The sequence below is a fragment of the Lontra canadensis genome, unplaced genomic scaffold (genome assembly GCF_010015895.1).
Source record: "Lontra canadensis isolate GAN:19392208 unplaced genomic scaffold, GSC_riverotter_1.0 scaffold64, whole genome shotgun sequence".
Classification (NCBI taxonomy): Eukaryota; Metazoa; Chordata; class Mammalia; order Carnivora; family Mustelidae; genus Lontra; species Lontra canadensis.
Genome location: NW_022631058.1, coordinates 8795221 through 8810600, shown reverse-complemented (window position 1 = coordinate 8810600; position 15380 = coordinate 8795221). Strand labels below are relative to the sequence as shown.

The 15380-nt window shown below is 38.1% G+C and overlaps 1 protein-coding gene across 7 annotated transcripts in view; it reads left to right on the top strand.

Annotated features, from left to right (window-relative positions):
• The window catches only part of EML5 (EMAP like 5), a 171622-nt gene that overhangs the window by 114841 nt on the left and 41401 nt on the right, over positions 1 to 15380 (top strand). For all 7 annotated transcript variants that reach the window (XM_032878580.1, XM_032878579.1, XM_032878577.1 and 4 more), the window contains 3 exons: positions 6312 to 6464; positions 7599 to 7730; positions 14107 to 14195. In XM_032878580.1, the coding sequence (XP_032734471.1) occupies positions 6312 to 6464; positions 7599 to 7730; positions 14107 to 14195 (374 nt within the window). The remainder of the gene's footprint in view (positions 1 to 6311; positions 6465 to 7598; positions 7731 to 14106; positions 14196 to 15380) is intronic.

Below are 15380 nucleotides of genomic sequence, written 5' to 3'. Positions count from 1 at the left end.
AAACCTTCTACAGGGCCGTAAGACTAGTAAATCTAGAACTAACAGGCAATAAAGTAATAACTGGCATAGACTACCCCTTTGTGTAATTAGCATCCATATGTATCTTTTTACAAATACTTGAACTTTGTTATAACCACAGAATTAACGTACTGAGCTCTGCTGATTTAGTCTTATTTCCTAAGAGCAGGGAGAATTCCTTTATCAGAGGACATAATGCTTTCTCTGAACTGGAAAGTGAGACAGCTACCTGGTCATGTTGGGCTCCTTTTGCCAGTGAAACAACAAGCAGAGTAAAGGGCTCTTACTCTCTGGCTGGAGTGATTGATCCCAATTGCAGAGAGGAAATTGAGTTACTCCTACACACTAAGGGCAAAGAGGACTGTATCTGGAACCCAGAGGGATTCACTGGGATGTTTCATGGTCTATCATGACCAATGGTAAAACTTAATGAAGCAGCAACCAGGAAAAAAAAAAACAGGTAGAGATACTGAGATTTCACATCATTTGGTAATGAAGGTTTGGGTTACCCTATAACCCAAATAACTCCAACCACTTGAAGTTCTGACTAAGGACCAGAACCTTTATTTTTGGTTTTGGTTACCCCATAACCCAAATAACTCCCAACCACTTGATGTTCTGGCTAAGGACCAGAAACTTTATTTATGTTCTACCCCAAAAGTTTCTTTCTTTTTTTTTTTTTTAAGATTTTATTTATTTGTCAGAAAGAAAGCCAGAGCACACAAGTAGTGGGAGTGGCAAGCAGAGGGAGAAGCAGGCTCCCCGCTGACCAAGGAGCCCTATGGGGGACTTGATCCTAGGTCCCTAGGATCATGACCTGAGCCAAAGGCAGAGGGTTAACCAACCAAGCCACCCAGGCATCCCTACCCAAAAAGTTTCTAACCAAAGAGATGCAGATACAGCTGGTACAAGTGAAGAAATTCTCACCCTCTCCCCCAAATTAGAAGACACACAATTCCAACAGTCACTGTATCCATTGCTGACTATGTTCATTACTATCAAATTTAGTCATAGTCTTACTGAATATTCTGTTACCTTAAGACTAAATGGTAAAGTCTAACCACCGACAAATTTGTATAAAATATTTTTTAAAAAGTAAATAGTTTATGTATACACATAATAAGCATTTCTGTATAGTCCTTATTTCCATAGCTGGTTATGGGCTATGGTTGATATCTCTGACTTCCTTCTTCTGCTACCCATTTCATATTTTTTTGTCCTTAGTGGACACTTTTTGTTGGGCATTCCGTAGGACACAAAAATCTTCACATCTTTTACCCTTTCTGAAAGTTTCATTTTCCAGATTTCCTTGTCTCAAATCTCTAATCTTCTAATCCTGAAAGAATCCAGTCCTCAACTGATCATCCAAATAGTTAACAGATGGTAGTGAGTCTGTGTAAATTTGTCCATCTGGTCATCTCTCACCACAAAAGTGGAAAACCAAATGTACTGCTCAAAGTGCTGCCCATTTTGAAATTTTACCTCTACTGCTATCCTTTAGGGTCACCCCTGAGTGGGGCTACCAACATATACTGTAGAGGAACATCTGTAAATCTGGCTCAAGTTTTGTCTTTCTCAGCCAACTGATCAGTAATGAATACCCATGAGGCCATAGGTATAGATTGAGAGAGAGAAGAGAGATTGTAGCAGGGATTATTGTTGGATTCTGAGCCGCTTGTTCATGCAGGTTACTCTTGACTTACGGATCTTGTGAAAGACTGGTCTTTTATATACCATTTCCATTTGATCATAGATTGATGCTCTGTACATCCAGTCTATGGCTAGGTTGGTCATGTAACTTGCAATTCATGATAGGAAGCTTATGGCACATAGTAACCTGATAGCTAAGCATTTACTCTCTACCAAGGCCTAGTAGCAAGGCCAAAACACCTTCTCAAAGGGAAAATAGTTATCTGTAAAGAAGGGTATGGATTTTTCTCCCAAATCTAAGAGGTCTACAGTATAGTTCTCCTTTAGTAGCTTTCCAGAGGCTTCATATAGCATCCCTGTTTACCACAGACACTTTGAATATCATTGAATTTGCTACATTATAAGGCCCAAGTGAAAGATCAGCTCACCCCTCTTGTTCTGGTCCCCTGGAAGCCTTTTAAGTGACTTAATAAATGAGTAGAAGCATGACACTCAAATATATAGGCTTCTAAAAGGCATAACAGGCATTTTACTCCTTTTGTTTGTGGTAGGTTTTGGAAGGTGTAGCAGCCTTTCACCTTAAAGGGAGTATCTTGACATATTCCATATCATTGGATCCTCAGAAGCTTCACTGAGGTGGCAGGCCTCGTAATTTTTGTGGTAATTATCTTCCACTCTCTCGATTCACTTACATCTAAGACACCTAAAGTGCTTGTTGCTTCCTGCTCCCCAGATCCATTCTGCATAATGTCATCAATGTAGTGGACCATTGAGATGTTTTGTGGAATGTCAAGATGATCAGGATCTCTGTGGACTATATTGTGGCAAACAAACAAACAAAAAAGAACAGGAGAGTTGAATAGCCCTGAGGCAAGGCTTTGAAGGTGTGCACAGATACAAGCCAGGTAAAAGCAGACTGCTCTGGTGGTCCTTACAAACTGGGGGTGGAGAAAAAAAGCACTAACCAGGGAAATAACTGCATGCAAAATATTAGGGGCTGTGTGTATGTGTGCTGGTAAAGATCTGGAAGAGTACCTTCATCAGCATCGCTACCTGGTTAAATTTATTATCCACAGTTAGTATCATCTTAGGGGTGCCTGGATAGGTCAGTTGGTTAAACATTCAGCTCTTGATTTCAGCTCAGGTCATGATCTCCAGGGTTGTGGAATCGAACCCCAAATCAAGCTCCATACTCAGCAGGACGGCTGCTTCTCTTCCTCGCCTTCTGCCCCAGAGGAAGAGAGAGAGAAAGTGAGAGTGTGGTGGGGATCTCTGTCTCTCTGTCTCTCAAATAAACAAATCTTTAGAAACATTAAAATAAAATCCACCTTAGTATATCCGCTACAATTCAGGAATTGGATAGAATCCACAGAATTAGTGTCAGGTCAGAGCCCCTGTTTACTAATTCCTGAACATTTTAGTATTTCCTTTTCTTCAGTTGAGTCATTTGTGACCACTGATTGTTGGAAAAAGATTTACTTAATATATTGTGGCATAGCTACAGGGCCCTTCTTGATGGGACTTAGCCTTCCCTTTAATCATGGGGCTCTGAGTATATGAATTGGCTCAGCTCTAAAAACAGGCTGAGAATCTGTGACTTTCCATTATGGTAACAGAAGTCAGGTTTTTTAGTCACCAGTTTAGGAGTTTTTTCGTTATATGGATCAGACACTAATCTAGTAGCCTACTCTCATCTATTTCATTCCTGCAGATACCATGTTGATTAGTCACCAACAGAAATCTCCACAGGCTAAAGCATTCTGATTATTAAGACATTCCTGCTGCCCTTTATGGTAAAATAATCGGCTCTTTCAAGTACTGCTACTTGGCTTCTGCTTTTCCTAGATGATCCCTTTTGAATCCAAGAGCCCATATTAATGGAAACCTCTCCCTTCCTGATCTACATAGGAGGACATCACAGAGGCTTTTCAAAGATGTAGATGTTGCCCTTAGTAAATGAATTCCTTAATGCTTTTGTAAAGGGACTGTTTAGATTTTGGGGGCAATGTAGTTGGTGGACAAATATACAGGTTCCATATGAAAAATCTACTTCAACATTCTTACTCCCTAAGCTTTTGGATTCCTTCCTCTATAGCAGAGGACAGCAAATCCAGCCCACTTCCTAATTATGTAAATAATATTTTATTGGAACACAACCATGTCTACTCATTTATGTATTGTCTAGATTTTGCTTTTGTACTACAGTAACAGAGTTGAGTAGTAGTGACAAAGACCATATGGTCTGCAATGCTGAAAATATTTACTCTCTGGTCCTTTAAGAAAAGGTTTGTTGCCAACCTCCGCCCTAGAGCATGCTGAGATTTGATCCAAGTTAGGGGTCTAGTGACCGCAGAGAAGTGATTGTGATAGTTCTTCAGAAGAGTAAACATCCCCTGTAAGGCATTTACCCCAGAAGGTTAGTCTACCCAGACACAGGAGAGCAAACTTGGCACTGGCTGTGAGACTCAGAATAAACACAGAAGTTCAAGGCTTTCAGTTTTGTCAGAATCTAACCAGATACTCCCATTCCACAGTTCAGTGTTCTTTCCTTCCCAGTCAGTGCCCCATCACATAAGAAACTTGGTGAAACTGGGAATTCAACTGACATTGTAAGTTTGCAACATACACAATTAAATTTTGTGTTTAATTTTGTAGCAACATCACCCCATGGTCTCTAGTCTGACCATGACTCCTCCTGAGAATTTAAGGATCTAAGCTTGTTACTTCTTTCTGTCAAATGTCCTATGCCCTCAGTGGAATCTTTTGCACACAAAGACAGATAACTGTCTTTGCAGTTATCACTATTTTTGAAATGGTCAAAGGTAGAAGAACTTGGACTCCCAGGGCATTTTACTTCAGTAGACACTATATAGTTAACTGCAGGAGATAACTTGATTGTTACACCCATGCATACCCTGGATTACTAACACCCCATTTCCCATTGACAAGGGCTCAGCACTGTGCTTTAACCCAAAGGCATGACTAAACCAGTTCTAAAAATCCTGTCTTTAATGAACTGTCTCCTGTGACTACTTCAGTACCAATTCTATACCAATCAAGAATCAGAAACCACCTTAGTAAGTGGAATAGGGAAAGTTTAATATTGAATAAGTGTTTTGAACTAATAAAAGGTGATTAACTACTAAAAGGGATAAGAAGGATTGATTCTAAGGAGTATAGAAGTAACAACTACAGAAAGCAGCTGCCACCTGTAGGGTTGGTGGGTGGTGATTAAGAAGGAACCCTTCCTCTCTTTTCCCAGGCTGAGATTCAGATCTCTTTGGAGAGGATGTGGGTGTCAGTAGAAAAGAAACTTGCCAGAGGCCTGGTCTAGGAAATCGTTTGCTGTGGTGGCAGAAAAAGTTTTTCAGTCCCAGCCCCATCCTTCATACCTACCCTTGCCCCATCATTAATCTGATCTAGTTCCAGCACACCAGAAGAAAGAACAATCCCTTCCTTCTTCTTTGGCCTTGCAAGGACCTTCCAGTACCCTCTATTGGCCAAAATCAAATTAGCTGGAAAAGGAAAAATGTCTACAGGGCCTAGCTCTAGTATCACATAGCAGGAAAGAAAAGGGTGAATTTGGAGCTGAGAGGCGATAAATTAATAACAAGCTCTTATCCAGCTCGTGACTGTGACTACTATCTGTATGCTACTGTCTCCCATATTTATATCTCTAGTCTGGTCTTCTTCCTTGAGCTCCAGAGAAGTGTAATTATACCAAACTGCCTTCTTGATGTCTTCACTTGAATTTCTCATAGGTATCCTTAACTTTATGGGTTCAAAACCAAACACTTGTTCCTCCTCTAGTTTTTTTCATCTCGGTAAATTACATCGCTGTTTGAAAAAAGAATCCTTGATTTTATCTTTTTCTCCTATGCTTTTCCCAGTTAGTCAGAGTCCTGCCACCTCTATCTTCAAAATATCCAAATCCTAACCTTTCTCATCACCTCCATTCCAGCTACCCTGCACCAGGTTGCCTTCATCTCTTAAATATCAGAAATAATCCTAGATTTTATCATTATGTTTTGATAATTAAATGATAAATGACTAGTTCTCCATTCATTCTGTAACTTTTCATTCTGTGACAGCTATACCCCATCCCTTCCTCTCCAAATTTTATGCAAGACACCAAAAGTCTTAGAGCTTTTGAATATATCTGCCATATCCCTTGCTGTCAGGACAAACCCACTCTTATTTCCCAATACAATAAATGTTTTAAAAATTGTCTTTTTTTTTTCAAATTTGAAAGCATTTTTATAAAGATGGACTTATTTCTTACATTTCTGATTTGTTGGATAGAAACTACAGAGGTAGCAACCTCCCACTAAACATTTCCACATGTCTTTGGCTTTTTATGTTATTAAAATCTCTCATTCCTTTTCATTAACTTAATTTTTTAAGATAAACATTAGTACTTATGTTACATTCAGAAGAGGGGTATGGTTTGTATTTATTATTGCTTAGAATTTCATACCACGATTTCAGTAGAAAACTGTGTTGCCCTTATCCCTTGACTGCTTTTGAATGTTGATTTGAAGCCATAATGAATTCAGGAATTCTCTTTGAAATTGAAGATTCCTTAAGCACATAATTTTTTAAAATAGAAAATCATCTGATATATGCTTTCTATCTCTTTTTAGGTGGAAGATGTTGCTGTTTTTCTCCTGATGGTAAAGCTTTGGCTGTAGGTCTGAATGATGGAAGTTTCTTAATGGCAAATGCAGATACTCTAGAGGATCTTGTGTCTTTTCACCACAGAAAAGATATTATTTCAGATATTCGATTTTCACCAGGTAAGATATCATTGAAATCATATTTGATTATCAACTTGGGGTGGCAATGAGCAAATATATCAATATGTAATTTTTATTAACCATTATTTTATCTTAGAATTTCAATTTTTTTACTAGAAAAGAGTATGGTAAAAGGTAAAATTCCTGTATTAGATCAGTGGCAAAATACCCAACTTTAACAATTCTGTCACTAAATAAATAGGCTTAAGCCAAGGAACTGTTCTGAGTTTCAATTTCCTCATTTCTAAGATAGAAGGATTGGGTGACTCTCTTCATTATATTCTTAATACTTTCGAAATGTTGCACTAATTTTGCTTATTAATTTCCGTGTATTCATTATCTCTCACAAAACCCACTGTAATGTGGGAAGTACTAATGTTAAGGCCAAATTTACTTATGTTAGTTTACTTCCACTTTTTCTGAATTTAGAGGGCTTATTGAAAATTTGTTTTTAGCTAAACACAAACTGTATTTAATTACATGGTATATAATTTTTGGCCTTTGCTTTCTGTTGAACTGTCTCACTAAAGAAAACATTTTGTTAATTATAATATACTTGAGAAAATATAGTTACAGATTATCACTTGATACACGTTTTGTTATAATTCACAGAACACCTAAGAGTTCATCCAAAAAAATGTTAAGAAAATTAACTCTAGGGGTGCCTGGGGGCTCAGTTGTTAAGCATCTGTCTTCAGCTCGGGTCATGATCCCAGGGTTCTGGGATCGAGCCCTGCATCGGGCTCCCTACTCGGCAGGAAGCCTGCTTCTCCCTCTTCTACTCCTCCTGCTTGTGTTCCCTCTCTTGCTCTCTTCCCCTGTCAAATAAATAAAATCTTTAAAAAAAGAAAAAAAAGAAAAGAAAGAAGGGGCGCCTGGGTGGCTTAGTCATTAAGTATCTGCCTTCAGCTCAGGTCATGATCCCAGGGTCCTGGGATCGAGCCCCGCATCGGGCTTCTTGCTCAGTGGGAAGCCTGATTCTCCCACTCCCCCTGATTCTGTTCCCTGTCTCACTGTGTCTCTCTCTGTCAAAAAAATAAATAAAAATCTTAAAAAAAAAATTAACTCTAGTTGTACAATGTAAAAAATATTTCTAAATATAGAAAATCTCAAGCAAATATGTTTCTGTTACAGGTTCTGGGAAATATCTTGCAGTAGCATCCCATGACAGTTTTATAGATATATACAATGTGATGAGTAGTAAACGAGTAGGAATATGCAAAGGCGCTACGAGTTACATAACCCATGTTGATTGGGATATTAGAGGTAAGGATTTAAAAAACCTATTTGGTAAAAGTTCCATTTGATTTAGTTTGGCTATTTTAGAGAAACAGTGATTCAACAGATGAGTTCAGAATCATTGTGAGAAACATTCTCAAAGTTACTTTCCACTCCTTCGTTTCACATCTGAAGGAGAATGCTGTGAAGTTAGATTTTTTTAATATTTCCAGTATAATTCAAGTGATAGTACAGTAACTGACAAATTCTTTAATTTGTAAAGTAATTAAATATTATGTAAAAAAGGTTTTTTGTCATTTTTTTCTGGCTTTTGTCAGATAAGCTTAGTCTAAATAATAATTCAGAATTTGGAGATATGTTAATGAGGATTTTAATGTCCTTTCCCCATCATTCAGTAAAACACATTTCTTAAAAATAATCACAGTTGTATAACATACAGAATTTAATGAGTGTCTTTGTTTTTTCAGTAGAATGCATTGCACATCGCAGTGTTTAATAATTTGGATAAATGCTAAATATATTAAATCCTCTGTTTTTAAGGATTTTTGTTTCACATATTCTTTACACAAATCTAGTATTGTTAAAAGTTTTTCCAAACATAATTAAACAAAACAATTTTTTAAAAAATCATCAAATTTATTTCTAGGGTTTTTTATATCCATAACAACAGAAATAGTTTCTATGTATATACATACACTAAAGTTAAACCATTTATGAATTAATTATGTGGTTGACTCTGAGGAAAAATGTTTTTGTGTTTAAGCTTAATATTTCCCATAAAAGTTAAACATTCTACTTCTGGGGAAGATGGTACAGTAGGACGGTGCTAGACTCACCTTCTCTCAGCTAAAACTAATACCCACATCAGTGTAAATAACCCAGAAAATGAGCTGAAGATGGGCAGAACAGATTCTCCACAGCTAAATGTAGAGAAGAGGCCACATGAAGAGGGTAGGAAGGACAGAGATGCAGTTGGGAGCTAAATGGATTCAGTGGACTGTCTGCTGGAGGGAGGAGGGACACTGCGGCCATGGAGAGGGGAAATAAATAGACAGTCACAGTGGGGAGCCCACAGGGAAAAGATAAAACATTTGGCTTTGAAAACCAGAGGGCTCAAATTCCACAAGTTTTTACAGTTAGGCTTAACACCTAGAACTTAAAAAATCAGTTGGTTTGGTTCTGGAAGAACCAGGAGGGTAAAAGGAAACTGAGTATCTGCCCTTAAAGACGCAGTATAACAATCGGCCCTGGATGCGGCAGTTGGGAAACCACCTGAGGTATGTGGAAAGGAGATTTGTTTACTAATCTCAGAGCATGTGAGTTGGGAAACTCTAAGAACAAAAGAGCCAGCAGGCGCCATTTCCTTCCCCTGTCCCTAGCCTAGACACAGGGATACCTACGAGAACCAGTGAAGCAGGAACACTCTCCATCTAACTTGCTTAACAGCGCACCCCGCCCCTGCACGTCACACACGCATTCCCTCCAGCCAGACCTGGGTTTCAGGTCGGCTCCCACAGCAGACCTGCACAAACCTTGTTAACACTGCACACCCCGCCACTGCGTGCTCTTGGGGACACGCCCCCTCCAGTATACCCTTGGCCGGAGCCCATCCAAAGCAATGTTACAATTCTGGCAGGGTGCAAGTGGCCCTGGCAGGGAACAGCACCACTTCAAAGTGACCCCTGCTCTGGGGAGAGAAGAACATAACCGTAGTTGAACACTAGTCCCGACTGCGGCCCCAGCAGTGGACTCAGGGCAGACACCTCATCTGACCTCAAGCCACGAAAGCTTCTCAGGGGACAACACAGAGAAAGTGCCCTGCAGTTTGGTGCTACTGCATCTCTGGCAAAAACCTGGTCTGACCCAACTCAAGCCCACAGTGGGCTGACACTCACCCATTAACAACACAGGGATAAACCCTGCCCACAATTGCAGATGACTGTATTAAAGGCAAAAGCTGCTCAGCAACAACACTAGGGCACATGCAACACACACAGGAGACACTTCTGAGGCGCTGGGTTCCAGTAAACAGGGGACACGGTGCTACAGGGCACCACAGGACCTCTTTTTCATAAAGCCACTATTTTCAAGAGCAGAAGGCATAGCTGACCTTCCTAACACATAGAATGTCCTGATCGAAAGAAGAAGACAAAATCATAGTGAGAGGGCTAAATAAAATGGAGATGATGAACATGCCTGATAGAGAATTTGGAGTAATGGTCATAAACATACACAATGAATTTGAACAAAGAGTAGATGACCTCAATACGATCCTTAATAAAGAAATAGAAAACATAAAAAAGAACCAGTCACAGATGAGGAACTCAATAAATGAAATTAAAAATACGCTAGATGGAATAAGTAGTGCATTAGAGAAAGCAGAAGTATGGATCTATGACCTGGAGGACATAATAATGGAAAACAAGCTGAACAGGAGAGAGAAAAAATAGTAATAATAAATGAAAACAGATTTAGGGAACTCAGTGACATCATCAAGAATAATAACATTTGGATGGGCGCCTGGGTGGCTCAGTGGGTTAAGCTGCTGCCTTCAGCTCAGGTCATGATCTCAGGGTCTTGGGATCGAGTCCCGCATCGGGCTCTCTGCTCGGCGGGGAGCCTGCTTCCCTCTCTCTCTGCCTGCCCTTCTGGCTTTTTGTGATCTCTTCGTGTCAAATAAATAAATAAAATCTTAAAAAAAAAAAAAAAAGAGTAATAACATTTGCATTACAGGGATTCCAGTAGGAGAAGAGAAAGAGAGGCATAAAATTTATTTGAAGAAATAATAGCTGCAACCTTCCCAAATCTGGGAAAGGAAACAGAAATCCAGATCCAGAAGGTGAAGAAAGCCGCCAGCAAACCAACCCAAGGAAGTTCACACCAACACACAGAATAATTAAAATGGCAAAAAGGAGTGATAAAGAGAAAATTTAAGAGCAGCAGGAGAAAAGATGACAGTGACATACAAGAGGAAACCCCATAAGGCTATCAGCTGATTTTTCAGCAGACATTTTGCAGGCCAGAAGGGAATGGCATATATTCAGAGTGCTGAAAGAAAAAAACCTGCAGCCAAGAATACTCTCTCCGGCAAGACTATCACTCAGAATAGAGAGAGAGAGATTCCTAGACAAACAAAAGTTAAAGGGATTCATGACCACTAACTCAGACCTACATGACTCATTACAGGTACTCTGAGTGGAACAAAAAGATCATAATTAAAAAGGTAAATCATAAATTAGAGTAAGAAAAGCACAAAATCAGTAAAATTAAATGTATCTGTAAAAATATATCTGTAAAAATTGTCATGGGATTTATAAAAGAAAAGGAAGGGAAAGTATGACACCATATACTTAACATAGGGAGGAAGGAGAGGAGTAAAGAATGGGTTCAAACTTAAGGCGATCATCAACTTAAAATAGACTGCTGTAGGCATAAGATGTTATATAAAAACCTAATGGTAACAAATCAAAACCCAGTAGGAGATATGCAAAAAATAGAGGGGAATCCAAGTATGTCACTGAAGAAAGCCAGCAAACCATGAGAGAAAAGAACAAGGGAAGAAAGGAACAGAGAAGAACTACAAAATCACCATAAACAAGTAACAAAATGGCAATAAGTACCTACCTATCAATAATTACTTTGAATGTAAATGGACAAACACTCCAATCAAAAGACTAGGGTGACAGAATGGATAAAAAAGCAAGACTTGTCTATATGCTGCCTAAAAGAGACCTCATGTCAGATTCATTTCAGACATTCAGATTGAAAAGAAATGGTGATGAGCACTGGGTATTATACGCAATTGATGAATTATTGAAACTGCACCTGGAACTAATGATGTACTATATGTTGGCTAATTGAATTTAAATTAAAAGAAAAAGTGAAGGATTGGAAAACCATTTCTTGTGCAAATGGAAATGAAAAAACAAGGGTAGCCAATACTTATATTGGACAAAATAGACATTAAAAAACAGTAAAAAGAAGCAAAGAAGGACAGTAATATTCATAAAGGGAACAATTCAACAAGAAGATATAATAGTTGTAAATATTTCTGTACCCAACATGGGAGTACCTAAGTACATAGAGCAGTTAATAATAAACATAAAAGGTAATTATTAGTAATATAGTAATAGTAGGAGACTTTAGCACCCTACTTACATCAATGGATAGATCCAAAAGAAATCAACAAAGAAAGAGTGGCTTCGAATGACACTGATGAATTTAATAGATATATTTAGATCATTCCATCCTAAAATAGCAGAATACACACTCTTTTCAAGTGCATATCAAGCATTCTCCAGAATAGATAACATTTTAGGACACAAAACAAGTCTCAATTCAAAAAGTTTGAAATCCTACCATACATCTTTTCTGGCCATAATGCCATGAAACTAGAAATTACGACAAGAAAGAAAATGTGGGAAGAATACAAATATATGGAGGCTAAATAACATGCTACTAAACAATGATTGGGTCAACCAAGAAATGAAGAAATTAAAAAATACATGGAGACAATGAAAATAAAAACACAATAATCCAAAATCTATGGTATGCAGCAAAAGCAATTCTAAAAGAGAAGTTTAGCAAAACAGGCTTACTTTAAGAACCAAGAATAATCTCGAACATCCTAACTTCTATACCTAAAGAAGATAGAAGAACAAACAAAACCCAAATCGAGCAGAAGGAAGGACATAATAAAGATTAGAGCAGAAATAAAAGAGAAACTAAAGAAACAATAGACCACGTCAATGAAACCAGGAGCTAGTTCTTCGAAAAGATCATCAAAATTGCTAAACTTCTAGGCAACTTCATCCACAAAAAAAAAAAAAGAGGAGAAATAACTGACACTACAGAAATACAAAGGATTGTAAGAGAATAGTATGAAAAATAATATGCCAAACAATATGACAACCTAGGACAAATGGATAAATTCCTAAAAACATATAACTTATCAAAACTAAAACAAGAAGAAAGAGAAAGTTTGAACAAAAAGTTTTATTAACAGCAGTGATACTGAAACAGAAATCCAAAAACTGCCAACAAACAAAAGCCCAGGACCAGACAGCTTCACAGGTGAATTCTATCAAACACTTAAGAGCTAATACCTTTTCTTAAACTTTTACAAAAAATAGAGAAGAGGAAAGGAAGCTTCCTAATTCACTCTGTGAGGCCAGCATCACCTTGATACCAAAACCAGATAAAGACACAACAAAAAGAGAGAACTACAGGCCAATATCTGATGAACATAGATGCAGTAATCCTCAACAAAATATTAGCAAACCAAATCCAACAATAAATACAGTCACTCACAATCGTGTGGAATTTATCCTAGGATGCAAGCAGGGTTTATTATTTGCAGATGAATCAACAGGATATGTCCCATTAACAAGAGAAAAGACAAAAACCTTATGATCATTTCAAAACATATAGAAAAAGCATTTGATAAGGTACAATATCCATTCATGATGAAAACCCTCAACAGAGTAAGTTTAGAAGGACCATACCTCAACATAATAAAAGACCATATATGAAAACCCCCAACTAAGAGCATATTTAATGGTGAAAAACTGGGAGCTTTCCCTGAAAGGTCAAGAACAAGACAAGGACGTCCACTCTTGCCACTTTTATTAAACATAGTATTAGAAGTCCTAGCCACAGCAATGACAGAAGAAAAAAGGAAAAAAAAGTGATCCAAATTGCTAAGGAAGAAGTAAAACTTGACTCTTGGCAGATGACATGGATGCGATATATGGAAAACTCTAAAGACTCCACCAAAAGTGGGGTAAGTGAGGTCATAGGATACAAAATCAATATACAGAAATCCATTGCATTTCTGTAATAATGAGGCAGCAGAAAGAGAAATTAAGAAAATGATCCCAGTTACAATTACACCAAAAATAGTAAAATACTGGGTTGCCTGGCTGGCTCAGTTGATAAAGCATGTGACTCTTGATCTCAGTATTGTGAGTTTGAGATCCACGTTGGGTGTGGAGATTACTTAAAATGAATAAATAGAACTTTTAAGAAAGGCAATGGAAAGACAGGTGAAATAGGCAAAGGGGATGAAGAGTGCACTTACATGAGGAGCACTGTATAAAATTGTCAAATCACTGTATTGCACACCTAAAATTAATGTAACACTATGTTATCTACACTAGAATTTAAAAAGAACTTAATGAGAGAAAGGTGGTAAAAAATACTAATGTAATGTTCACTGAATGCTTTTAAATGGGATTAACTCTGTAATTTTACATTAATGAAACAATTCAATTTTACGATTATAAAACAATTTAAATGTCATAATAAGCCATGAAAGAAAGTATTTTAAAAAGTTAAACTTTTCATTAACTATATAAATATATTTTATATGTGTGTATATTTTATTTATTTTTTTTTTTTTAAGGAAAGCTTTTACAGGTCAACACTGGTGCTAAAGAACAGTTATTCTTTGAAGCTCCCAGAGGGAAAAAACAAACCATCCCCAGTGTGGAGGTAGGAAGATAATACTACTTGCAATGTTGTTGATATGACTAAGTGGTTAGAACACTGATGCCCACCTTCTATCATTTACATATGAAACCCGTTCTCACATTATTTAAATCATGGCTATTCCTTCTGTGAGTTTATTTTACTGGCCCAGACTATTAGATGAGTAAAGGAAAAGATGCTGTATTAAGAAAAGGAATAGGGGCACCTGGGTGGCTCAGTGGGTTAAGGCCTCTGCCTTCAGCTCAGGTCATGATCTCAGGGTCTTGGGATCGAGCCCCAAATCCAGCTCTCTGCTCAGTGGGGAGCCTGCTTCCCCCTCACTCTCTGCCTGCCTCTCTGCCTACTTTTGATCTCTGTCTGTCAAATAAATAAAATTAAAAAAAAAAAAGAAAGAAAGAAAGAAAAGGAATAAAACAGGGGCACCTGGGTGGCTCAGTTGGTTAAGCGTCTGACTCTTGATTTCGGCCTAGGACCTGATGTCAAAGTGGTAGGATGGAGCCCTGTGTCAGGCCCAGTGTGGGGCCTGCTTGAGAGTCTCTCTCTCCTCTCCCCACTCACCACCCGCTCCCCGCCCTCACTTCCACTTGCGTGTACATGCTCTCTCTAAAAAAAAAAAAAAAAACGGGGCTGGGGGGTGGGAATAAATCAACTTTTACGTCTAGCTCTGCTCCAGTCCAGTTACTTTCCTCAGAGGATGCGAGGCAAATAGAAGACATGCTGTTTTAGATGGAAGCACTGCATGTCTCTCAAATCTTTTGGAACCTATGTGTCTAGGATGCTTGTTGGCAAATTCCTGTTTAATGAAAAGAAAAAAGAAAAAAATGTGTTTCATTTTGTGACTGACAGTATTAGCAAAATTTTTTGACATGGCCAAGGAAGCGAGGCTAAACAAATTTAACATGAAAGTAGCTTAATGAGGAAATAATGTTAAGTAAAGTAAGTAAAGATAATATAAGTTCTGGGGCACCTGGGTGGCTTAGTGGGTTAAGCCTTTGCCTTCTGCTCAGGTCATGATCCCAGGGTTCTGGGATCGAGCCCAACAACATGGGGCTCTCTGCTCAGCAGGGAGCCTGCTTCCCCCTTTCTCTCTCTGCCCGCCTCTCTGCCTACTTGTGATCTCTGTCAAATAAATAAAAGTCTTTAAAATATATATATATATATATATATATATATATATATATATATATA